This window comes from Lutjanus erythropterus, chromosome 4, assembly GCF_056507025.1.
Source record: "Lutjanus erythropterus isolate fLutEry1 chromosome 4, fLutEry1.hap2, whole genome shotgun sequence".
In the NCBI taxonomy this organism is placed as follows: Eukaryota; Metazoa; Chordata; class Actinopteri; order Lutjaniformes; family Lutjanidae; genus Lutjanus; species Lutjanus erythropterus.
In genome coordinates, this window is record NC_139320.1 from 32055409 (window position 1) to 32083107 (window position 27699).

At 40.5% G+C, this 27699-nt stretch overlaps 1 protein-coding gene across 4 annotated transcripts; it reads right to left on the bottom strand.

Moving 5' to 3' along the window:
• Positions 1-63: 63 nt before the first annotated feature.
• lrch3 (leucine-rich repeats and calponin homology (CH) domain containing 3) lies at positions 64-27518 on the bottom strand. 4 transcript variants are annotated; one of them, XM_084717656.1, is made up of 21 exons: positions 27193-27518; positions 17659-17803; positions 16618-16744; positions 16134-16239; positions 15185-15321; positions 14923-15032; positions 14724-14817; positions 14492-14612; positions 13463-13635; positions 13091-13146; positions 12923-12968; positions 12240-12368; positions 7839-7883; positions 7351-7404; positions 3937-4008; positions 3197-3227; positions 3001-3114; positions 2813-2907; positions 2128-2265; positions 1935-2012; positions 64-882 (listed from the first exon to the last, which is right to left on the bottom strand). In XM_084717656.1, the coding sequence occupies exons 1-21, from the start codon at positions 27449-27451 to the stop codon at positions 685-687; spliced, it is 2328 nt and encodes a 775-aa protein (XP_084573782.1). In that variant the 5' UTR covers positions 27452-27518; the 3' UTR covers positions 64-684. The 4 variants fall into 4 exon arrangements, with proteins under 4 accessions (XP_084573782.1, XP_084573781.1, XP_084573784.1 ...); XM_084717657.1 differs by lacking the exon at positions 3937-4008 and having other exon boundaries at positions 66-882; XM_084717655.1 differs by lacking the exon at positions 3937-4008 and having other exon boundaries at positions 2813-3114.
• Positions 27519-27699: the final 181 nt, after the last annotated feature.

Consider the following 27699-nt stretch of genomic DNA (forward strand, 5'->3'; position numbering starts at 1 on the left):
AGAAGCTGTATTTCCTTCTCCATTAAAAACTTAAAAGGAAGCCTTTATTAATATTTGCAGCCCTAAAACTTAGGCCTGGTTGGTGACCGGTCTTGCAGAACACTTGGGGAAACCCTGTTGGTGGAAAAGGGCCTTGATTAGAACAGCTACTCTTTCACAATGAAAGGAATTAAATTAGAGTCAGATTCGACTGATGAGATGTCTCATGAAACTAAGAGCAGACAGCAGAGCAGACCCAGGACACATCAGACCACATCTCATCTGGTCTGTGAACGCCTCTGGATCCTCCAGGAGTGTCTGAAAATGTGCTCTGTGACCTCCATGTCTGAATAACTATCACATCTCCCCTTGTCTCAATGACAACCAGCTTCTGGTTCTGGTAAGTTTACCCCAACTCTGATATACATCTCATCTGGCCTGGGAACACCTCTGACTGAGTCGGCTGTAACCACGACACGGACTCAGGCAACAAGCGGTAGAAACTTGATGGATGATGCACAGAGTTGAGCCTCAAACGGGTCTAAACACAAACTGTTGAATTATTACTGTAATTTGTGCTGTGAAACTTATTATTTTGGTGTACTGAGGTGTGTTTTAAGGAGAATATCAGTGAAATAAACTCTTCAGATGTCTGTTGTCCTTGTATTTGGTGCTTGTGTCGGATATTTTGTGCTCAGGTGGGGTTCAGACGTGCGGTGCTAGGTGTACGTAGATGCCACACAGCACCGACATGACGCACAGGTAGAAGAGGGCGAAGCCTGCCAGCTGGACCCGAGGGGAGGATGAAATCATGGGCGGAGCCATGGAGAGCAACACGCCCACTGTCCCATAAACCCCGCCTCCGGTCCCCTCCAGGACCTCTCCCACCGAACACAGACTGTCCTGAGTGTTTGTGTCAAGGTGAGATGGACATGACGGGGAGAAGAGTTAGAGGACAAAGGAGTGAGACGGACGGAGTAACAGATTAATGAGAGGCGGGAAGATGAAAGAGAAGAAAAAGAGCTGTTAGTTGAAGAGAAGCAGCTTTGTTTCAGTCTCAGTACAAGAAGAGAACAGTGATGTCAATTCCTGTTGATGGAGCCAAAGACCGGTTTGAACAAAACAAAAGGTTTTTCTGTGTTAAAATCGTTTTAACATTGCGGATCCTCCAGCGTTGTACACTGGTGCAGTCTGCAGACCTGACAACATTGAACAAAGCGTGGTAGCTTTTCTCCATCACTGTCACATTCTTATTGTTAAAAAAGGTGAATTATCTGAGCACATCTCTCTTTGATAACATTTATTATCATTTTTGTTCTGGGATACACCTGAATCTAGAGTTTTTCTTGTAATTTTATCTCATTTAACTCACAACAGTTGCCAGTACATAAACATTGTTCTGTATATCATTTAATGTCAGTTTTAACCTGCTGGTCCTGAATGACTGATGCTGATATCAGTATTCAGACTGTGCAAAATGCATGATGGGGAGTCATAATTAATATTATGAATACTATGATAAGTTGTGTCAAACTATTTGGGACACAAGGATAATCATTGGTCAACTGGATAAATATATCACCTATCAATGATGAGCTGAGTCTGTCGTCGGTTGTTTTTTTTTCTTTGCAGCTTTTTGAGGTGATGTTTGTCATTTTATTTCTTCTATTCATTCATTCATTTATTCCAGTCAGCCCATAAATCAGACACACACACACACACACACACACACACACACACACACACACACACACACACACACACACACTAAAAGGTGAGTCACTGTGAGCCTGAAGATCAAAACACGAGACTTGATTTGGTCCTGAGACATCTGCTCAGATTCATCATGCTGTTCACTTCTTCCTTGATCACACAGTTACATATCACAGTGTTTGTGTGTGTGTGTGTGTGTGTGTGTGTGTGTGTGTGTGTGTGTGTGTGTGTGTGTGTGTTACCTGTGGAACTCCGATCCTGCGACACGCCTCCAGGAAGTTCTCAACGTTCCGTCGACATTTGGCCATGGTGAGTTTAGGCTGCAGGACGCCGATGAGGAGGAGGAAGGTTATCATGATCAGAACTGACAGTTGAGCTCAGTCAAAACAATCAATCAATCAAGCAAGCAATAATAAACTGATAATCTGTCCTCACCACAGCAGGGGAGGGGACGTGGATGCTGGGGACGGATCGTGGTCTCACGTGATTGGCCAAGTGACAGAGCACCACTCCGTCTGTAAGAGCAGCTCCCAGGTCGCTAGGCAACGACACTTTGAGACGAGCCTCAATGTTCTAGACAGACAGACAGAGAGCGCGAGACAGAGGTAGGCAGACAGATAGATAGAGAGACAGACAGGTTAATTGCAGCACTGGATCATCTCCTGATTCAATATCATGAAACTCAGGATGTCAGTTCCATATATATTGTAATTCTTTAAGTACTGTGACTTCATGCTTTAAAATTTTTGCTTTTTAAGTCACAAAGCTCAACAGCAGTTGTGAGTCCTGCATTAAGAGGAACAGATCACAAAACTCTCAGTTCAGATCGTATCACAATTTTGAGACTGAAACGCGGCAGAATCTGTATTGATTTTTCAACAGAACTCTTGTAACTTAAAAAAAGTACCAGCTGCAGTAAAACTGTGTCAAACTATGATGGTTTCATTTACTCTGAAGATCACATGCAGGCCGAACCGTACAAACAACGATCCAATAATGATCCATTACATCCTGAGTCCTGAACCAAAAATATTTTTCTGTATTTTGTCTCATTGTCAAGATTATCGTTATCACAGAACACCCTGAAACATCATGATAAACTCTTTTCTGTGGTACGAACCTTCCTCAGCTGCTCCACCAGCTCAGCGTCTTGTCCAGCCAGAGGAGGAGCAGCAGGAGGCTCCTCCTGGTTCTGAGGAGCAGCAGCAGCATCACCTGGAGGAGGAGGAAGAGGAGCAGGAGTCAGTGTCATCCGACTCACATATGATTGGTCAGAGAGCTGACAGGTAACCATGGTGACCGCATCACCTTTCCTCTTCTCCTCCTTCTGACTGAGGCGAAACAGGAAGCTCTCTGGTCTCATGCTGGCCGTCCGACAGGAGGCCACGCCCCCTGAGCCAGGGTAAGAAGGTGACTGATTGGCTGGAAGAAAAAAACAAAAACATTAGTGAGTAAAGAAACAGACAGAGTGCAAAACAGCAGAGCGATAAATGTGGCGTCTTACCTGTAGCGGACAAAGCAGCTCTCTCTTCTCCCTGCAGAGACACGACATAAACAGGTCCATTATTAATTGTTGATTTAATCAATTGCCAACTATTCAGATGGTTGATTAATCATTTTGATTAATTTCTTAATTTAAAAAAAGTCTTTCTCAGATATCAGCTTCTAAATGTGAATATTTTCTGGTTTCTTTACTCCCCTCTGACAGTAAACTGAATATCTTTGAGTTGTGGACAAAACAAGACATTTGAGGATGTCAACTTGGACTTTGATCAAAATTTTTCTGATATTTTATGGACTAAACAACTAATTGATTAGTGGAAAAAATGGCCAACAGATTAATAAATTATGAAAATAACTGTTGCGGGAAAGACTTGATAGGTCCAAACATGAGGAGCACACAGACATACGTACGTCTGATTGGGGACCCAATAAAATCTCCTGTGACCCACCTGTGGGTCACGACCCAGTGTTTGGGAATGACAGGAATAGACGACTAAATGCACAGTTGTCTATTATCTGTGTGGTGTTTCCAGTAGGAACCAATGGGCTCAGAGCTGAGAGCCACTGTCAGGAAGTTAGACAGTACTGAGAGACGGACGAAAATGTTGATTTATCAACAAGAAGGAAAATATAAAATGACACGATTCTGCAAACTCAAACAAAATAAAACCTAGCATAAAAACAGCATGACATTGTTTGTTATTTGACAGAAAGACAGAAGCAGCATGCAGGTTGCAGTACCTGCAGCAGACAGGAGGTGGAGCTATCAGAAGCGAGAGAGCGACAGCCGTCTACAGACACTCCAGACACAGACTGACAGACAAAAAGGGGAGGACACAGACAAAAATAGGAAATGGCAGAAATAAAAAGATGAAGAAGCAGAAATTAAACTGTGTAAGAGACTTGGTTTGTTCCAAAAAAGGATGAACCGCCTCAAATAAAACCCAGATCTGAGCGTCACTGTTGTCTTTGTCAGTCTGCAGCTTTTTACAGGTAAATGTGATGCTGGTTGGACAAATGGAGACATCTGAAGACATCACTTTGGATTCTGGGAAATTATGATGAGAATTTTTCACTATTCTTTGACATTTCACAGAATAAAAAACAGTTTCATCATGAAAATATTTGGCAGATTAATCAATAATAAAATACTGGTTAGCTGCAGCAGAGTAAAGTTTATACATTGTTTTTTTTTGCTCAGTAAGTTCTGAATGCAAGACGTTTAAATGAGACGGAAACAAGGAGACAACAGTGACAAACAGATGTCAGCAGCTGATCCTGTGTCAGTGTGTCACCTGTCTGTGTGAACCAGGTCGTCTCTTTATAGTGTTTGTGTCAGAGTCGATCTCAAAAACCAGGACACACTGAGACAGACACACAGAGACAGACAGAGAGACAGACAGACAGTTGGGATGGAGGCAAAAAAAGGAGGAGGAAAAAACTGAAGAGAAAGTGAAGGAAAAAATGAATATGAAAATATAAAAATGCAAACAAAGAAAAGTGAAGAAAATCAAAGTTGATGCAGAAAGAATCAAAAATGAAGGATTGACAGACGAAGAGAAGAAGAAAAAAGAGTTAATGCAGGAAGCAGATCCGGTTTTCATCCAATGACTGTATTAATGATGAAGAAAGTCTGACAGCAGCTGCACAGCAGCTGCACAGCAGCCATCTTTAACTGTGACCCTCTTCTCGTTGACTCCTTGCCTTTTCACTGAATGGTTTGATTGCAACAGTTAATCACTTCGGTGCTTGTAGCTCACGCCTGCCTCTGGCGGACCCCGCCACCGTCTGTCACACAAACATCTATCCATTATCATGGAGAGAAGTCAGAAATCTCTACGGCTGATATCTCCAAAACTCACACCAAAAGTATCTAGCTCAGGGGTGGGCAATTATTTTTCATGAGAAATTGATCGGGCTGCTGTGGGCCAGACACAAATGATACAAGGTCCTAATAATGACCAAATCTCTAACAATAGAATGATCACAACTGTTCTATGTAGGGCACTTCTACTGTTGTCACCCTTTCTGTATTGTCATGTTCAATTATGGGCTAATACTTTGTAGGCAGCATCCAAAACCTGATGTTTTACAGTGAACCATGCAGGCTGCATACAGGTTGCAACAATAGTAGCAGCAAAAGGAGAAGAAGAACATAAACAATTTGGTTGTGCAGCATTAGGTGAATAAAGTTACAGTTTAATATAAAAGATACAGTTTGTTATCATTACCAATGAACACAGCACTGACCTCTTTCAAAATAAAGGTCTTAGTTTAGGTTTAATGGTAAGCAAAATGCTACTGACTGTCTTCACTATATTTTTAATTTTTGGTATTTGCATCATGGCCTTGCAGGGCCACATGAAACCAGTCAGTGGGCTCTATCTGGCCCGCGGGCTGCATTTTACCCAGGCCTCAATGATAAATGGGACTAAAGGTAAGAGGAGAAATACAGAGTTTTGACTTAGGGGTGAACTGTCTCTTTAAAGCCACTCAAGGACCTAACCCAGGACCATTTGTGCCCGCCTACATTGAAAGAACAGCAGCCAATGAGGAAACTCCAACATGAATGATGAATCTGTTGTTTCAGTTATTTTTAGTTTCCACTTTGTTAGTGTTGTCTTTTAATCTGACAGCGTCTGTAAACCGGCTGATCCACAGAGTCGACTCAGTCTGAAACTGTTTCACACCTGAAAACTGAAGCTGATTTATGTCACCTGAGCACCAGGTGTGATGATCAGCTGTCAGACTGTGGCTGCTGGACCAGTAAAACCAGTATAAAACCCATTATACTGGGACAGAATAAGGAGGGAGGAAGGGGGACAGGGTGATGGTGACAGGACGACAGGGGACTGGTTAATGAGTGACTGACAGGTGGACAGGTGTGTGTTCATGCAGAAGGTAAACCAGGTGAGTCAGTATGTGTGGTGTTAGATTAGAGAGGAAACTGTGACATCACATGCTGATTAACCAATCAGATTTGTGTCAAATCACCACCTCTGATCTTTGGTCCACATGGTCTCTGACAGGGTGGACCATATGGTAAAACTTTCCAACCAGCCACCGCCAGCTGATCAAGTGGCGCAAAAAAGTAGTGCAACATTTAAAAAATATTAGATTTTTATAAATATTAATAATTTACATAAATAAATGTGTTAGTTTTACAGGCAGAATTTTTATATACGTGATCATTTCACTTAATTCTGGTTTTATATAAGCATATATTTTGCTCTATTTGTGATTCTTTAATTATATTTATTTATTATATTATTAAAATACCAGTGACAGTTTAATGTTTCAGTGCTCTGATCTCATTTTGGACAATAAAGTTTATTGTCAAACTGTACAATGAGACTCCAATGCAGATCTTTGTCACAAAATGTCTGTTTATGTATACATGAAATATTCTGCATTTTCATGTCTGTCGTTGCTTGCATTTGTTTGTTGTTGTTGACTTTCTTGAGCTGTTGCTGTTATTGTTGTTGTGCTATTAGCTTCTGGTCTTTTGAACTGTGATTTGCTCTGCTTTTATTAGTGTGTCCATGTCTGTTGTCTGTTAAACTGCCTGTGTTCTGCTTTTACTGTAATTAGCCTTCCTTCAGAGTTGTTGTTATACTTGTTTCTTAATTCTCAATTTTTAGATTGATTTTAGAATGACAACTTTAAATCTACAGATAAAAACTAGCCTTTTGGCTAATTCTGACATAATGACAGTGATGTTTATTAATATGCACTTTCCCTGAGTAATAAAATGAATTAATTTAAAAAAGTGTATTCTGTATAAGAAATATCAGCTGATATACTGATATGGGAATTTTAAAAATCCTGAATATCAGTTCTGGATGGGGTCTTCCAAACAGTCTTAATGCTAGCTAGCTAGCTACAGCTAGCTACAGCTGCAAACTTGGCTCATCATGGCAGAGGAAACACTCAGACAGCTGCTGCACCAACTGACAGGTTTTATAATACGTGAGGACGTGTGTTCAAGTTCAAGCTGTCATAGGCTTTTATTCTTAAATAGCCAAAGGAAGTGTAGTGTACATCTCGCTATCTGTGGTGATGAGACAGAAATCTGAACATTTAACATCTGTTGGGTTGAATTCTTTGAGTTTTAGTTCAGTTAGTAGATTTTAGGGGGCGTGGCCAAACTCTTACCATGAAGAGGGCGGAGTCATCTGTGTGGGTGGAGCGTCTGGAGGGGTAGACGTTCTGAGCACACACACCAGACAAAGACACACACATTAACAAAGACACACAGACATGAACAGGTGTGGTGGTGGTTGAGGGGCGTGGCCTACTCTGACAGGGGGCGGAGCTAAAATAAACTAAACCAACAAACAGAATGTGAGGTTTCATATGAACCAGTGAATGTGGAGCAGTAAACTGACTTTGACCATGTACAGAACAACATGTAAACAGTCACAGACAACATGTCACGTGTGTGTTCAGAGGAAGATGAGGAAGAGGAGGAAGAAGAGGGAGTGAAGAGTTCAGACTGAAGCAGTTTGTTTTGGTGACCAGCAAGTGATCAGATCTGCCGGTTACATCATGTGTTTGTAGTATAGGGACTCTGTGTGTGTGTGTGTGTGTGTGTGTGTGTGTGTGTGTGTGTGTGTGTGTGTGTAAAGGATGTAGAGTCTCACCTCACTGTCTGGACTCGACTTTGTTGGACTCTGAGCTGCTTTATGCTGAAAAACAAAAACAGTTACAGTCAGACTTACTCACTCACACTGAACCTGTTATTACATGTTTATTAGCTGCTATTTACTGACATCCGTACATGGATGAAAATAAAGTTTATTTCATGACATGATCAGTTAAAGGAGTTAACTCTAGGACCAGAGTAACTGCTACCTGCTGCTTAGCGTCTCTCTGTTGTGATTCTCTTTGGCTGTAGCTGTTAGCTGATGTTAGTTAGCTCTGTTGCTAGCAGCCCTACTGTGATAATAATTACTTTGATGTAAGATTAAAAAATACTGTGTTGTAAGACATGATGGCATGACTAAAGTGAGTATGCAGCAGAGAAATAAGAAAAAATTAAAGCTGCAAGCAGCGATGAACGGGCCCGAGCACCCCCGCGCCACTCGGGGGGCCGGCCACCGCCTCCCGATGGCCGGACCTGCCCCGGAGCGGAGAGGCTACGCGTGGCTGCGGCCGTCTGATGTCGCCCCGAAGCCACAGTGAGCCCGGAAAACCAAACGGCATTCGACACCCACTCTCCCCCGTGCCGATGCGAGGACGGGTGAAGACCTCAAGTGCGCACAAATAACCCACAAACTGTCTCTGTACCGCTCCTGTGGTGTGATTTAAGTGTCTGTAAGAGGTGACAGTAAAATGTAACCCAAAAAGACACCATTTACACCGTGTTTTCAGCCTCATTGTCAGCTGTAGCCTCTGAGATTGGAAATGCATGCACACGGCTGAAGCACGAACACAAACTCTATCCCAAGCGGCACAGCTGCAGCCAAAAAACACCGTTTGTCTTATATGTCCAAGTGCTCAGACATTTTCTTCTTTGTTGAAAGTTTGCTAAGGAAACTCTATGCATAACAGGTCACTGTTTCGGAGAAAAACTCTGTCTGTTGTCTGAGTTGTTTCCAGGATTAAATCATTCGTGCAGCATGGAGACATTTTGTGAGCTTTTTGTGTTCATTTTTACATTATAGAACTGATCACTCTTCACTTCAATTGCACTGGATTTGACAACAGTTCTGTTTTCTGCTTAAACTATGGGAGTGTCTTGTGAACTGGAGCTCTTCATCCCTCCTCACATCAGCACAGGAATGAGTAGATATTGAGTGCAATTTCATTTTTAGGTGAACTATTTTTTAAAGGAATTCAGTGTTGTTTCCTGCTCCCAGTATTACGTATCTGTGTTCAGGGCATGCCTATTATCACACATGTTAAGTTTGATGCAGATTGGACAATTCTGTAGCCTCTGAGACTGGAAGTGCGTGCACACAGCTGAAGCTGGTACACATGCTGTAGCCCAAGTAATACAGCTGCAGCAAAGAAATGATGTTTCTCTTCTATGTGAAAGTCTTCAGATATTTTCTTCTCTGTTGAAAGTTTGTTAAACTGTGTGCCTAACAAGTCACTATTTCTGAGAAGAATGCTGTCTGTTATCTGAGTGTTTTCCAGGATTACAGCATTCGTGCAGCATGGAGGCATTTTCTGTTGTTTTTCTGTTTATTTTTTTCATTTTAAATCTGATCACTCTTCACTTCAGTTGCACTGGATTTGACTACAGTTCTGTTTTCTGCTTAAACTATGGGAGTGTCTTGTGAACTGGAGATCTTCATCCCTCCTCACATCAGCACAGGAATGAGTAGATATTTAGTGCAATTTCATTTTTGAATGAACTACTTTTTAAAGGAATTTACTGTCATTTCCTGCCCCCAGTATTACATAGGGCATGCTTATTATCACACATGTGAGGTTTGATGCAGATTGGCTCATTTACATTAAAGTTATAGCAATTTCCTGTTTCATGGCGAAACGCCAAAATTCGCCACCCCGCTACAGCCACAGCGTTTAACACTGACTAAATCTTTTAATAAGATTTAATCACACACTTGTCTAGATGCTCCACACCAGTGTTGAAGTCAATTGAAAAATATTTGTAGGAGGAATTAATTAAAAGAGGTCATGTGGAAAACGCCAAAATTGAGCACGAAATTCAAAATTGCCGACTTCCTGTTGACTTTAGCCTACGGGTCCAAGAGACTTTTTTGTTCATCTCCCTGTGATACATATGTGTACCAATTTTCGTGCACGTCGGCGAAACTCACTATTTGCGGCGCCGCACGTCAAAGGGCGTGGTCGAGCCATTTGACCACGCCCATGAACAAAACTCATATCACATGTTCAGACTGGGACTGTTAATGAACATGTAAAATTTCAGGCAGTTTTGACCAAGCACAGGGAGGTTAAAGCCACTTCCTGTGTTTTGGCGAAACGCGTTAATGGGCGTGGCCAAACCATTTGGCCACAGACATGGACGAAACTCATACCATATGTTCAGACCGGGACTCTTAATAAGCATGTCACGTTTCAGGCAGGTCAGACCATGTACAGTCCAGTTATAGCGACTTCCTGTTTTATGGCGAAACATGGACCTTCGCCACGCCGCCAGGGCAACGCCGTTTGACGAGACGTCCTGATCTTCATAATATACCATCATCAAGGTCTTAAGACTTTTCAGACCAAATTGGAGTTTGATATAATCAACGTGGTGGGAGCAGGACGTCAGACTGTAAAACATGACATTTCCTGTCGCCAACAGGGGGCGCTATGAGAAATATGGAATATTTTCATATAGGTGTGTTCAGGGCCGGAGTATTATCAGACATGTGAATGTTGGTGCAGATATGACCCTTTTTACTAAAGTTATAGCCATTTCCTGTTTCATGGCGAAACATCAATATTCGCCGCCACACTATGGCCACGCCCTTCAACATGAGGACAATCTTTTAATAACTTTTGATGAGAGTGTAGTCCAGAAGGTAGGCAGGGAATTTGAAGCCATTCTGATTCTTCCTCTAGGAGGAGTTCGTTAAAATGCATGACAAGTGAAACGCCAAAAATGACCAGGAAATTCAAAATGGCCAACTTCCTGTTGAGTTTGGCCTATAGCTCCAAGAGACTTTTTTGTGCGTCTGGGTGTGATACACATGTGTACCAAGTTTCATTCATGTCCAAGAAACGTGGCGGGGGGGCTGAAGTTTAAAGGGCGTGGTCAAGCCGTTTGGCCACGCCCATCAACGAAATTAATGTCATATGTTCAGGCCGGGACCTGTCACACACATGTGAAATTTCATGCCGATATAAACTTGCACACAGAAGTTATTGTTAAATATGTCATGTTTTCGGGCCGCGGTCCTTCGCCGCTCTCTCGCGTCGACACCCTTCGCCGGACCGTCACGCCGTTCAAAATGTAGCATCACCCACTTGTTAAGGTCATCTTCCCCAAATTTGAGCTAGAAATAATCAACACGCCTGGAGCAGCACGTCACAACCTAAAAAAAGTCATTTTCTGTCACCACCAGGGGGCGCTATGACAATTATGGAATATTTTCATATATTTCCGTTCAGGCCCATACACTGATCATACACATGAAGTTTGGTGCAGATCTGACCATGTACCCCAAAATTATAGCCATTTCCTGTTTTATGGCGAAACGCCAAAATTCGCCGCCACATAACATCCAGGCACTTTAACATGCCGTATATCTTTTAATAACTTTTAATCACACAGTTGTCTAGATGGTACACAGCGATTTTGAAGTCATTATGACGAACCGTGTCGGACAAGTTCGTTCAAATACGACACGTGGAAAACGCCAAAAACGGGCACAAAATCCAAAATGGCCGACTTCCTGTAGGGTTTAGGCCATGGCTCCAAGAGGCTTTTTTGTGCGTCCCGGTGTGTTCTATCTGCGTACCAAGTTTTGTGCGCGTCGGAGAAACATGCCGTCGGGGCTCGTCTGTAGATGGCGCTACTGAGCCATTTCGCCCCGCCCATTCGCGAGACCCTTAAAATACGTAATTTTTCGCCGGGACTGACGCGGCCGCCAAATTTCATGAGTTTTCATATATGTTAAGGCCCCCAAATAAGCGATTTACTATTGCCAGAATAATAAGAAGAAGAATAATCCGAGCAATTTCAATAGGTCCTCGCACCGAGGTCGGTGCTCGGGCCCTAATAAAGAAATAATAAACACCCATTTCAAAGAACCGATCTGTTGTTGTTCTGAAGAGATGAGCTACACCAGGCTTCCTATACCTCAAATCCAAGTGCTTTCCAAGCATTTTCAAAGTGTGTTTTCAAGCTTTTTCAGCACAATACAGGGGCTCAAAAGGTTTTTTTTTTTTTTATTTCTTCATTTTTTTTTTTACAGAGGTTTTTACAGAGGTGCCTGATTGGGTATAAAGGACAACACATTACATTGTTTAGCTCACAGTATACTGCTGTGTGACCGGTTAAACTGGCTGAACTGGTGGGTGATTGGTGTAACTGGTATAACTGGTTGAATCGGTGGTACCTTGGTGTAGCTGCTGACAGAGTCTCTCTGTGCAGGTCGGTTCTTCTGTCTCTCCTCATCGTACCTCAGAGCAGCGAGCTGAGCCTCCCTCCTCATCCTCTCCACCCCCCCTGAACCAACAACACCTCTCTGACAGACAGAGAGGAGAGAGACAGACAGACAGAGAGGGAGGGACACGTATGAGCAGCTGCGATTTGTAGTTTCTGATGTAAAATATTTCAGTCATGAGTCAGTCCTGCAGACAGCAGTTTGTCTCACAGACACACAGACTGGAGCTGCAACAATTAATCAATTATAAGTCAATTAACAAATGAATCATCAACTAATCTGATAACCGATTAACCATTTTGAGTCTTTTTTAAAATAAAAATCCCCAATATTTCTGATTTAATTTTCTAAAATGTGATTATTTTCTGGTTTCTGTGTCCTTTCTATGACAGTAAACTGAATATCTTTGTTTTTTGTACATAACAAGAAATTCAAAGACGTCACCCTGATCTTTAGGTAAAACTGATCAACATTTTTCACCATTTTCTGACATTTAATGGACCAAACTATTGATCAATTAATAACTGATTACTTGAGAAAATAATCAACAGATTAATCAGTAATGAAAATAATTGTTAATTGCAGCCCTGAGATGAACAAATTGACAGACAGACAGATGGACAGACAGGTGTTACCTGGCTCTGGGAGCTAGAGGGCGCTGTGACACCATCAACCACACTTCTGCAGGACAGACAGACAGACAGTCAGACACATTAGACAGCACTCTACAGTTCAATCAGTATTTAAGTTACCCTGGCAACTGGCCACCAGGAGCTCTTGTGTGTGTGAGTGTGTGTGTGTACCTGTTGTGTCTCCTCGTGTCTTCCGTCCTGGTCGAGTTGGTTTTTACTGGAGAACCCTGGACACACAAACAGGAAGTTACCAACAAAATAAAAGACTTCAGTGACCTCTGACGTCTGACCCAGGGCACACTCAGTTTCAAAACAGTCTGCACTGTTTTAGTTTGTTTTGTTGGAGCTGAATGTGGCCCAGCTTGATCTCTGATTGATGATCAGATCAATCTCAGTGTTGATTGGCCAAGAAAAAGCACCTGGCACACATCCAGCCAATCAGGACTCAGTCATTTACACACATGGACGTAAGATACAACATGGTGTCTTCATCATGTGTTCAGTGTGACCTCAGCTCTGACTCCAGGTGGGCGGGGCTCTTACCTCTCTAGTGATGCGTCTCTCGATGTAGGCCATGAACTGAGAGCTCAGGCTGGTACCGTCCCCTCCTCCTCCTGCTCCTCCTGCACCTCCTCCTCTCCCTCGACTTCTCCCCTCCTCCTCCTCCTCCTCCCCCACACAGCTGTCTATGAAGTCTATCTGCTCCAACTCACCATCTGGACACAGACAGAGACAGGAGTGTTTGTCACAAAAATAATTTTGTTTAGTAGTTTGACCTCCTGCAGCTTGAATTAAAATCAGGACCTGATCTGCATCAGCTGATCAGCGAGGACAGATTCTCACTCTGAGATGAACACTTGTCCAGACAAAGAGGACAAATCCAAGTCCAAAACAGTCTTTACTGCAGTAGAAGGACAGATACTTCTGTAAAAGTAGACATACTGATTCAACTTCTTTACTCAGCTTTTGTCCACCAGTCTCCCTCCCTGTCTGTTTCAGATTCTTACATCTTTACCATCTTTGTCTAGTTACATCTTTTATGTTGTTTTTCTCTCATTAAGTCTTTAACAATGTATTTGTCTTGTTGCGTTTTCATTTTCATTGTTTTCATGTTGTTACATCTTCTTTTGTCTGATGTTTTTTTTTGTTGTTAAGTCTTTTAAGTCTTGTTACATCTTTTTTTTGTCATTTTCATCTTGTTATGTATTTTATGATGCCTTTGTCTTGTTGTGCCTGTCCTGCGTGATATACTCTGATGGATCCACCTGTGAATCGTCTTTTCTATGTGTTATTGTTCCGTCCATTTAGGTGGCGCACAATGATGCAAAATAAAAATAATGAATAATTCACCTTAAATGCATTAAAACTACAGTAATAAGCCTGTCTTGAAAATGTGAGGACTGGAAAGTACAAATTTGTTTTCAAATGTAGGGAGGAAAAGTGAAAAGTTGTCAGAAAAATAAAAACTCAAGTAAAGTAGAGATACCTGAAATCTCTGCTGAAGAACAGCAGCAGAGTATTTGTACTTAGTTACTCCCCACCTCTGTCCAGATGTGACAGTGATGAACTCACATGTGCCGTTAGCAAGCAGAGCTGCTCCTCCTCCTCCTCCTCCTCCTCCTCCTCCTCTGTGTCTCGTGTCTCTACTGATCTCAGCCACTCTCAGCGGCAGCTCTGACAGCTCCTCTGTGGGCTGAACACACACAGACACACAGGAAGTGAGCTCGCTCTCTCACACACATGCACACATGGACACAGACACACAGGACACACTGAGATAAAGTGTTGTGTGCATGTGTCTAACCTCATTCCCTGACCACCTCTTGTCTCCACTGTCCACACTGTTGAATCCAGAGTCCAGAGCTCCATATGGACGCCCGGGGTACAGCTCATCAACGCTGACACAGACACACAAAGGGCTTTTATTGTGAAGGATCTCCAGAAACTCTGCAGTTACCGACTGTCACTGTCATGATAATGTGTGCGTGTGTGTGTGTTCTAACCAAGAACTGAAGTTCAAAGGTCGCCTGTCATAGTCTTGGAGGTCCGGGGTCGTCTTACTGGCCTCCAGGTTCAGGTACTTAAATATGTGAATCTTCCCTTTAATACAGATCTACACACACACACACACACACACACACACACACACACACACACACACACACACACACACACACACACACACACACAGAAACACACACATTAAGTTGAGATTCAAACACACTGTTCTGTGACTCTGATGATGACATCACTTCCTGTGTGTACCTGAGCAGGTGGGGTCTGCAGGGGGTTGTTGTCGAGGACGATGGTCTGTAGCTGAGTCAGCTGACGGTAACAGACGGGGATCGACGTCACTTTGTTACAGGAGAAGTCCAGACGCACCAGAGGGAGCTCCGACAGCTCTGAGAAACACAACAAATAATTCAGATTTTATCTGTTTATATATCAAAATATAAAGTGTTTCACAAGTCATAACTAACACCTGAGGGTCTGGCAAATACCTGGAACAATCATTACCACCCCATAAGGTTCTTATGTGATGGAATCATTTTTCTCTGCTCCAGTAAACAGGATGGACCTTAAATACAACTTTGAGACATTTCTGTCCACTTGGCTCATAGAAGACTTTGACTCAGCTGTTAGCCACAAAGCTAACATTATGCTAACATTAAGCTAACATTATGCTACCAAGATTGAAAATCAATAACAGTGCATATGGTTGACAAAGAGTAAATATAATCTGACAATATGTTGATCAATACAACTAGCTCATAAACTGCGATCGGGATTTTTGGTCTAATCCTGATCACCAATCACAGGGTCTATCTGAAGCCTACCATTTATTATTTATTTATACGTATTATTTATTAATTTCACCATTTTAACAACATTATTAAATAAGACTATAAAACATGTTGAAAAGTATCCATTTGTACAAGAAAATGGTTTATGGAGTTTTCAGAGAATAATTTCATTTTTTAATAAGAGTTTTTCAAATCTAGGATATTATTCGATTTTAATTATTAAAATTACTGCAGTGAAAGAGCAAGACAGTCATGACAGATGTTGACAGATGTGTTTCAACAGAGGAAATCACAAAAAAAAGGTTTCCATTTCAAACAATCATTGTGACCATTCAAGCAGAGATTACAAGGTGCACTTGAATGCACCATGAAGTCACCGTCCCTCTGTGTGTGCATGTGTGTGTTTGTACCTGGAGGCAGTCTGACTAGGTGGTTCCTCCTGATGTTCAGGTCTCTTAGAGCCTCCAGCTGACCCACCTGAGACGGCAGAGTCTGAATCTCATTACAGCTCACATCCTGCAGGGGGCAGCAAACACACCAATCAATAACTGATCATCCATAATTTCTCATACAGCTCACATCCTGCAGGACGCAGCAAACACACCAATCAATAACTGATCATCCATAATTTCTCATACAGTCCACAGTGACATGATATCAGCAATCTCTGCCTTTAAATATCCTGTATCAGAACATCAGAGATCATGTTGCAAATCAATAAATAGGGCTGACTGATGGTAATATTTGATTTTTATTGATTGTGACATCGCTGGTCAATACCTTGATCTATTCAAATTCACATATTTTTTCTTCCGTTGGGAGTCAGTGATTGACCCAGACTGTGACTGACGAATAAAGTGATCAATGATATTGATAAATATTGATGAGACTGACCAGTTCAGTGAGGTGTCTCAGCTGTCCCAGTTCTTCTGGCAGAGAAACCAGTTTGTTGTTACAGGCGATCAAAACCTTCAGAGGGAGACTGCAGACGACCACAGGGAGGACAGACAGCTGGTTCCGACTGATGGACACAGACAGACAGAGAGACAGATGGCTGTTAAATGATTTCATCAACTTATCCTTTAAAGCACAGTCTCACCAATTATAATGTGTAAACAAAATCAGTATCAGTTTAAGTGTATGCTATGTTTGTAATTTTTTTAGCTCTTTACCTTTCCATCAGACAGACTTCTCAGACAGGAAGTCACCGTTATATAAGACAAAATCCGTAATTTTACTTCACAGGACAGAGGAGTTGTTGGTCTACTGCTGCTGCCATCTGTTTCAGTTTATTTGTGTTATTGTGGGACTACAGTGAATCTGAACTAACCCTCTAAAACACTGACATCACACAATAACAAAAACACAGATGGAGGCAGCAGTAGACCAACAGCTCCTGTGTTCTGTGAGTGAGAGTGATATTTGGCTCAAATCACTGGACTGCAGGTGTCGGCAGCTTTTACTGAATTTGGAAAATACAGTTTTCATATTATGAACCTGCAACATGGAGAACAATTTAAAGATTTCCTAATTTTTATCTGCAGGGCAATTTAAATCTTTATCACATTTTACTTCCAGTCTGAGCTGATTCATATTTCTTACATTTTAACAGTTTTTATTTATTACTAAGGTTTTATTGTGCCTTTTTTTTAAACTTGTTATCACCACTTCAGTCCAAGTTTCTCATTGGTATTTCTTTGTGTCTAGGAGTTTTTATTTTACTAATTTATTTTTTTATTTTTCCACTGTAAGTCAGATTTGTACTTCAATGTTTTTCTGAGTTAAAATAAAAATTGAGTTAATGAATGAATATGACGGTGGTTTCCTGTCAGAGGAGTCTGACAAAAAGGTAAAGTGGTGAAAATATTCTAAATATAGTGTACATTTAAACTAATACAGATTTGTTTAAGTGTCGTACGTGTTAACGTGTGTTACCTGAGGTTCAGGTAGGTCAGTGCCTGCAGGTTGAGCAGACTGTCTGGCAGAGACCTGATACAGTTCTGGTACAGATTCAGACTCTCCAGAGACACAAAGAGACAAACCTCCAAAGGGAGCTCTGAGAGACGGTTACGAGACAGGTCTGAGAGAGACAGAGAGACAGAACGGACACAAGGAAGGAAAACAAAGAGAGAGATTAGGTTATACTGCATTACATTTATCAGACACTTCTGTACAAAGTAACACAGCTGGATGTCATCAGAAGTTGAGTTTCAAATGTCTTTAATCCAGATCAAATCCAGCGCAGTTGTTCTGCAGGTATTTTCTGACAGAGGCCTGACGGAGGCCGGCGACAGACTGATCGCAGCATGTAGGTTCTGTTGTAAAATCATCATCATTTAAGAAAGACATAACACAGACTCCATAAGGCCCTACATTAACCCTGAAATCCAAATAAGATTTAAGAGACTCTCAGACACGTACATGAGTCCCTGTTGTACGATGCAAGCTGGGGAGCCTGGAAGACCAAGAGTCCTTTTTTAAAATCAGTTCCACCCCCAATTATTGTTAATGATTGATAAAAATTGTTGGGTCAGGGGGTAAAAGAGGGGCATGCCAGAAAGAGTCTGGGAAACACCAATATATAACCTATAGTCTGTGCACACCTGAGGGGGAGATGGATGATTTAATATTTCAAATCTAACTGCTGTCACCATGAAAACAAACACAAAGAACAGTTTTGACTGAAAATGTTCAGTTAGTTTTTACGGTAAAGTTGATCAGAAAACCTCACAAATATACTTTGGCTTTTACAGAACATCTTGTCAAATAATTCAAATTAAATGCTGTGACAATCTGTAAAATCACATATTATTAAAGATTAAATTAATTGCTAGTGCTGCATGATATGGTAAAAAAGGTATTGTGAATAATCAGACTGACTGAGATGTGATATGCCAGGACTTTTCAGAACTACATAAATAATCAAGCTATTAAATTTTACTATCAGATCCAAAACAATAAAATGTCTTCAACACTCACTGATCCAGTTCAAAGACACAACATTGGACAGGACATCACTAGATCCGTCTCCCACACACTTATCCCAGTACCAGCTTACAAAAACAGCTGTGGATTTTGTCACACGGACACCAAACTCTGGAATGAGATCCCAGATTATATTAGAACAATAAGCTTTGTTAGACATTTCAAACAGGAAGGTAAACACCATCTGATGGAAGGACAGACTTTCAACCCCAGATTCAACTCAAAATATCTGCGCACTTCATTGAAGTCCTCTCCTCTCTGAATGCCCATAGTGATGTTTGTCTTTTTGTTGTTGTTTTATGTTGACTGTCTCTGTTTTGTGATGTGATTTTTGTCAAGTGTTGCAGAACAGGAACATGCTGTAAACTAGTTTTAACTGAGGCAGGCCCATTTTAATTGGAACTGACTTTATTATTTACTTTTAATCTCTTCCCGTGTAATAAAAAATAAATTAAAAATGAAATGACTTAGTGGGAATGATAATTTACGCATTACAATTTTCATTTTTATTGAAAAAAAATTCATCTGGAGAACAAGATGTGTAGGTCAGGACATCTCTGCAGCTCTACAGTACCTTATTATAAAGATGTCAGTCACACATTTTCCCTCTTTCAAAAAGTTGCAATTTGGTTCTGGTTCTGCGATTTGGACATTGCATTTGGTCATTCTGCAATTTCAATAAAATTGCCTTGATAGAATTAACTGTGCAGCCCTATTATCAGTTTAGTTATACTTTCAGATTTTTACTTATGTTTAAGATATAAGTTGTTTTTATAAATATTGTAACTGATTGTTGTTCTAACATTTCTCCCTGCAGACAAACAAACACCATCCTCTCTGTCTCTGTTTGTAGTTCAGTTATTAAGAGAAAAGTTCAGAAAACTTTAGATCCTGTCAGCCTGTTATCCTGCTCTGCTCTGATGTGTGTTCTCAGAGTGTGAGAGTGTGTGTGTGTGTGTGTGTGTGTGTGTGTGTGTGTGTGTGTGTGTGTAACTCGTGACCGAGTGTGAAAATAGAAACCAAACTGTTCTAACAACAGTCCGTCTGTCTGTATCTGAACCTTCCTGTGGTCGAGACTCATCTTCCAATCAGATTGCTCTGTGTGGTTGTCATGGTGACAGAGGACGCCCTGACACAGAGCAGGTGATCTCACTGAGCAGTTCAAAGCGTTGCTGATGCCCCCTGTTGGTCAGGAGATACACTACACATAAACTGGTTTCCACAACAAACATACATCATCTCTGATAATGGTTCAGCCTGTTGCCGGCGGCAACTGAGTCATCCCGAAGATACTGTGAAAACGGCGTGGTGGAACCTGTGATTATAGATCTGACTGTGACAGAAAGCATTATTGTGCTGTGTGATGAGGACTGACTGACATGTTCTCCAGAATAACAAACCGTAAAGTCTCCAACAGGACAAGTACTATCTACCAACGGTATGTAAAGGGTTTAAAATGAGCTCAACCTTAAATATCTACAGCGGTAAAATACAACATACACAATGCAGCAGTAATATTTAGAGCTGCAACAATTAATTGATCATTTTAAATTAACGCCAACCATTTTGAGAATCAGTTAATTAGTTTGAGTAATTTTTAAAGAAAAAAGTCCAAATTCTCTAATTTAATTTAATAATTTAGTAAACTGATTTTTGCGTTGTGGACAAAACAAGACATATGAGGACACTATCTTGGACTCTGATCAACATTTTTCATAGTTTTCTGACATTTTATGGAAAACTAATTGATCCATGGAGAAAATAATCAATGGGGCTGCAACTAACGAGTATTTTCATAATCGATTAATCGGTCAGTTCTTTTCTTGAGAAATCAATTAATAGTTCATAAAATGCCATAAAATGTCAGAAAATAGTGAAAAATGTTGATCAAAATCCAAGATGACGTCCACAAATGTCTTGTTTTGTCCAGAACTCAAAGATATTCAGTTTACTGTCAGAGAGGAGTAAAGATAGCAGGAAATATTCACATTTAAACAGCTGAAATCAGAGACTTTGGACTTTTTTTCTTAAAAACAATCACTCAAAGAGATTAAACATCAGTGAGTTTATTTCCTGTGTCACCTGTAGTTTAAAATGAGGAAATCCACAACATCCAATTTAACACAGGACAGGACAGACTGGTCATGTGATGAGTTGATGTTAGAAGACTGAGCTCCTGTCCTGCACTCTGTACTTCACACTGACTCTACAGAATAACACACACTTCACACTTCACACACTCTGTACTGCAGTGTATGTATATTTATCTGTGCAGCTGTGAGCGGTTCAACACCTGGCCGGCAGGAAGTACACATCACCACAGTAACATCTACTTCCTGCTGTACAGCAGCCTCCGATCTCCATTCTCTCTCTCTCTCTCTCACACACAAACACATGCACGCACACAGATGTATGCATACACACACAGGAAGTGTCCTGTAGTGAATAAATTCCTCCGCATCAGTCAGCTCGACCAATCAGAGCAGGCAGCTGCTGTGACATTACAGTTTACCGTCTGTTCTCACCACTGAAGTATTTTAAGAAGAACACAAATAGCCGATATGTTGACTGAACGAACAGGCGTTCATGAAAACAGTTTGACATCAGAGCTTCAACAATCAGTTGATTAACCGATCAACAGAAAACTGATTAAATTTACTAAACTTTAATTTAAACTTGATAATTAATGAATTGTTTCAGTCATTTTTCAGGATGAGGTGTTGTCCAGCTTCTTTATTGTTTTCTATCACAGCAGATGGTTTTTGGACTGTTGGTTGGACAAAACGAGACACGTGAAGACATCACCAGAGATCGGCATTTTTACTTTTTACTGATAATTAATCAGTTTATCACAAAACTAATCAGCAGATTTGTCAATAATGGTATTTGCAGCCCCATCTCTCTCTGGCCTTGTTCACACCTGATATTAACATGATGTTCACTTCATATGAATATGGTGATATGAGACAGATGCGCTGTCATATTTTGGACATATTTTGTGACATAAGCGTGGTCTTTTCCTGGTTTTAAAGGTAACATGACAGTAAAGTGATGACATTTCATGTTAATTTTGCAATCAACTCTAATGCAGCACAGCTTTATTGTTTTTGTTTTTGTGTAGATATTTCTGCACAGTGAGTAAGTCCACACAAATATTATTGATGGGCTGTTATACTATTAGTAGAAACAGACTCAGTGCTGGCTGTATAGGATTGTTTCTGACTCGTGAAGTCCAAAAGTCAAATATTATTTTAAAAAATAGATGTAATATTTCAAAAGTTCACAACATGAAACCTACTGAAACTTTCTGCTTAGAAAAAAACATCATATTCTGGAAGCTAACTGCATTCAACACTCCATTTAAACTGATGAATTATTGAAAATGAGGATTTTGTTCGAGGAATTTTTTATTCTGGGATTGATGATGTTAGAAAAAATGCCAGCAAAAGTAGATGATTTATTCCAAATCTGACATCACAATAACAACTAAAACAAACAAACAAAACAACCCAGTAGAGCTGCAACCATTGATTGATTCTTAAATTAATCACTAACTATTTTGATAATTGATTACTCGTTTTGAGTCATTTTTTAAATTTAAAAAAGTCTAAATTCTCTGATATATTTCCTCAAATGTGAATATTTTCTGGTTTCTTTACTCCTCTCTGACAGTAAACTGAATATCTTTGATATGTGGACAAAACAAGACATTTGAGGATGTCTTTTTGGACTTTGGGAAACACTGATCAACATTTTTCACCATTTTCTGACATTTCATTTTATTTTATTTTACCAAATAACTAACTCTTTAATATGAAAATAATCATTAAAGAACGGGGATGACTCTTCAAATGTTCAGTTAGTTTTTATACTAAAACCCAGCAAAAAATATATATATTTTGGCTTTTACAGAACATTTAGCCTGAGAATCAGAATGTAGCCAATATTTATTTATGGCTAATATATGCCAATACCAATATAGACCAATATAGCTGGATAGGCCAATACCAGACAACAATTTATTGGCTCCAATATTTATTGTGCGACCCTAACACAGCCCCTCTGATTACTAATACTCAGATTAGAGCTGCTCCATGTCTGATATCTACAGATATTATTGATTAGGCTTGAGCGGTATCAAGGTATTATGGCACACCAGGGTATTAATAAAAATCCTGAAAGTATGATTTTCAGTACCATGAATAAAGTTATCTGAAAAATTAAAGCTGTAACTATTCATTTTTATTGCTGGAAAATAAAAAACATAAAATTAAACTAATTTATTACTAATAAATTACTAATACTTAATTTATTAATAGGGACCTTATCCAACAGCAGAATTATTTGGAGCTAGAAAATTAATAATTGGCTCAGCTTAGATCTCCTTGCTAATTAATTAAATATAGAGAATATATAGACCTAGCTTGTAATCCTGATCTGCTTGTTATTATGATTTGACCAATCATAATAGCTTCCTGCAGTTCCACCAATCACAGCAGCCCCCCACACAAATGTCATACCTATATGCTTCAATGAACTGACAAAAAAAGCCTTAAAACATTACAACATGCATCACTTTTTTTTCAGAAAAGCTGCTGTGAAATCAGGCATTTTAGGCCATGACAATTCCAAAAAAAACCTGCCTGCAAAATCCTGGAGGGGCTGATAGATTAAGGGCGCTTATTTCCTATTTATTCATGAATGATTTGTCTAAGAAGGACAACAGCAAATAGGACAAAATGAACTGTAAGCTAGGCCCCAGTGAAATGTCAGGAACGTATGAAGGTATGAAAAACAGATACTGCCCAGGTCTGGTATTGATGGCCTCAAACACGTTAAGTATTTGATCAGCTGACTCACTGATCAGTGAGATGAGGACAAGATCAGACAGTTTAGGGGTCAGTCAGACTCTCCTTCTCTCTGAGTCTCAGTCCTGAGCAGATCAACAGCCCTGCAGCAACTTCACACAATGAAACACACACACACACACACACACACACAGTGACGAAGTCTGTGCTCCACTTCTACAGACTCCATCACACTGATTCTTACAGAGAGAGCCTCAGGCTGTGCACGCGCACACACACACACACACACACACACACACACACACACACACTTTTCAGGCTCAGCATGTCTGCAGGTCTTCAGCAGTGATCCAAGAAGTACTCTCATTATTTACTACAGTCAAAGTACTAATACCACAGTGCAGTAAGCACACGCAAAAGTTTTAACATCAAAATATATTTTAAGTACCAAAAATAAAAGTACTCATCCTGCAGAATAAATATAAATATAAAGTATAATACTGAGTAGAGGTGTCACCAAGGCTGTGATGATAACCACATTACTGTATCACTGTGGTCATGTGATGTCTACTGCAGGGCTGAATTCATTAACGTCGTCACTGCAAATTTTATTGTGAAGGATCAATCTCATGTTCAGATCAGAGCACTGAGATATTAATAAACCTCAGGAACACAGCATCTGACTGGTTGACAAACTCAGCCCAAATCATCTTGGGATTGGCAGTGGATGACAACATGCTGACAACAACAACAGTTTTCAAGACAGTAAAAATGGATAAATGACTACAGAAGACATTCAGTGTTGGATTTATTTTGCCACATTTCTAAAAAGACACTGTAGATCAGATCTGACTGCAAAACTTCTGAAAGGACACGATCACACAGAGCTGATGTTGTGAAGGTATAACGCTAGCATTAGCGTAACGCTAGTCATTCCTGCTCAGTTCATTTTGGGGATAACCCTGTCACTGTTTCAGCAGTTTGAAACAACAGACGAGACTTTTCTCTGCAGCGTTTACTAACTGACACTCTGTAACCTGAATTGTAGATTTGACAGCTGACTGCTGAGTTTAAGTTTCTGCTCCACTGTGAGCAACACCTACAGTCTGCTGCTCACTCGACTTCACTTACACACTGTTCCTTAAAGGAGCTAGTCTTATGACCTTACACTTCAATAAAATCCAGTAAAACATCATTATTAAGGCCATCATGGTAAACCATCCCACAGGAATATGTTGCTTTGTCACCATGGTAAGGAAAAAATCCAGACTGTCCTACTTGTTACAATTCTCCTCCTGCACAATATGATTTGACTGAAGATTTGATAAAATTTTTGGATTTAAACATTTTTACAGCTCTGCTATTGTTAGACTACAGGGTGTTGAGTAAAGAAGGACAGATCATCTGTTTTAAGTCCTGACAACTGTCTTCAAATGTGATGTAAGCTAATTTCAGTCGATCTAATACTGAACAGCCCTGCTTCTGGATTATAATTAATTCAGTTTAATGTTGAGGCTGGTAAAGTTTTCACTCACAGGATCAATAAAGTTTCATCTTTGAGAATAAGAGAGTAACATAAAAGCTGCATCAGTGAAAAAATGAGTCCAAAGTCTTCACATCTTATTTTGTCCTGTCAGAAAAACATCCTCACACTGAAGGACCAACAAATTATTTTGTCTAAATTAATGACCAAAATAATTACTAAATTATTTAAAAAGTTGCCAGTTAATTTTCTGTTGGTCATCTCATTGATTAAGCAGCTAATCACTGCAGCTTTACAGAGCATCTTTCATGATTTATTTTAAATATCTAAAATCAGACCATCTCTACACAGGGTTAAAGAGAGGACGCACATATAACAGAGACTGAACTGAGTGACATCAGTATTTACTGAGTGTTTTCAATCAGACGACAGAAAAACAACTGCTGCTGAAAAATAATATCACAATATTCAAGAACAATATATATAACAATATGATAAAATACTTTAAATCAGGTTGTTCATGTCATGGAGACACACACACACACAGGCTGTCCAGAGATAACCTCCTCCGCTGTGTTTGTTTGTTTTGTCTCTTCACGTTGGCCTGTCAGCTTCAGGTGGGTGGAGCTGCCTCATTATCTAATCTGACATCACACACATTAAACACAACACAACTCAGGTGTGTGTTCACCTTTTCAGACTTCAGCTGACGTCACAAACTCAGGGTGAGGCTCTGACAGCCCAGTGACCCCAAACCTGAGTCCCTCCTGTCCTGTCGTCATTCCTCCCTGTGGACGGGGCATCTAATTGAACCAGCTAACTTTAACTAAAGAAACCAGCTGTGTGCTAACACTAGCAAGTACACTCTGTCGTATCATAGGAGCACCATAAAAATAATAAATCTGTGAGAGAAATTAATGTGGAAATATAAAGCGGACTAAATAAAAGAAGAAACAAATGTGGAACTATTTAGACAAATAACAAAATACCCCAAAAAATAATAATAATTTCCGTTACTTCTCAGGATTTCTGCAGGTTTCAACAAAAGCACATTATGAGTACAATTTAACGTCCATTCAGACAAAAAGGAAAATGCATAATTTGGTTATTGGTTCCATGTTGCTTTATATAATTGTTACAGCATAAACAATACATTTTCACAAAAACCTGGACCTGTGAAAATCATATAAGATATTTTAAAGCCTAAAATTTTAATTATGAAATTTAAGACTTTATAAGATCCTGGAGAAATCTTATTTCGTTTATGTGTATATCTTAGCAATAGTACCGAGGACAAAAAGAAGTAGTAAAAATAAATACTTTTTTTTTACTATACGAAAACAGAGAATTTTTAATACATTTTTGACTATGTATTATGATATATTTTATTTGTTCATTTATTTCTATATTAACTGACAAATATATACAGACATAAATGAACAAATAAATTTAAATGTTTATAATTACCGTTTTATATTTAGTTATATGTCCACAAATATGCTCTTATTCTTTAGAAGATGTATTCTTTTTATGGCACTGCTGTGACTCCATTGGATTTACCCACCAGAGACTGTGGCACTGTTAGCATTAGCATGCTAGCTGGCGACACCAACCGACATCAACAACCGCCTGGACCCAAAACTCACAGGTGTACTGACACAAACTGAACCCCAAACACATCATGTCCCCCCTTCACCTACTCCTCCACATCTGCTCCTCCGTTAAACACCAGAGAATCAGATAAATCACAGTGAACACACTGAAGTATTGAACTACAATTATTCTAAAGAGTTTAAAACATGTTGAAACCATGTAGCTACTGATGCTAACACACAGCTACAGTTAGCTACTGTTTAATGTGAGTTAAGTCTTGTTATTTTGGTTTAATAACAGTTCACGCAGATCAAAACACTGCAGGTGAATATCATTGTCACATTATTCTACTGATGATCTGTTTGTAATGTTTCTGAGTGGAGGTTGACGTTAATAAGAGAATCTCAGACAGTTGAATCAGGACGGGGGGGGCAGATTTTTGGGGGGACAGTGTTTGTCACAACACCGGCCTGACGGCTCTCCATCCCAGGTCCTCTCCTCTCCTCGGCCGTTAAAGTTTATATGCCTTGCTCCCAGGCCTGACTTCCACACAAACCGGCCCTCAGACCCCTCTCTCCCCGGGCTCAGCCCCTCACTCACCGGCCCTGGTGGTGTCCGTCAGGTCGTGGTTGGCTGCGCTCCGGGGGAACTCCTTCAGCTTCCTGCCGCTCAGGTTCAGGCTCCCGGTGGCCGAGGCTTCGTCCAGAGCCCGGTCCAGAGAGCGGTTCCAGGGAGCTGGACCCGCGGGCCCCACACCGTTATTATTAGTTCCGACTAACACTGTCCCGGAGCCGCCGCCGCCTCCCACCGAGAAGTTCAGTCCGGTGTCCGCAGACCCCAGCAACACCGAGGCCGCCATTACACACTCTATCCTGTCGGCTGTTAGCTCCCTGTGCTAACACACAGGCTAACTCTACCCACCCTAAACTCACAGCTGAGCATGCGCACTACGGCTGTTAGCTCCCTGTGCTAACACACAGGCTAACTCAACCCACCCTAAACTCACAATGGAGCATGCGCAGTACTGCTGTTAGTGCACGGCGCTTTCTAACCACAGACCCATAATAAGAGTTCTAAGTATGTAGTGTGTACATATACATAGTATAT

Bases quoted from the DNA above. Each gene is read 5' to 3' on its own strand.
- lrch3 (XM_084717655.1), bottom strand. From the start codon at position 27,451: ATGGCGGCCTCGGTGTTGCTGGGGTCTGCGGACACCGGACTGAACTTC. The intron at 14,818-14,922 runs GTTAGAACACAC...TGTCTGTGTCAG, and splicing joins CCTTTGAACTTCAGTTCTTG to CGTTGATGAGCTGTACCCCG. The intron at 3,228-7,350 runs GTAAGAGTTTGG...GTGTCTCTGCAG, and splicing joins ATGACTCCGCCCTCTTCATG to GGAGAAGAGAGAGCTGCTTT.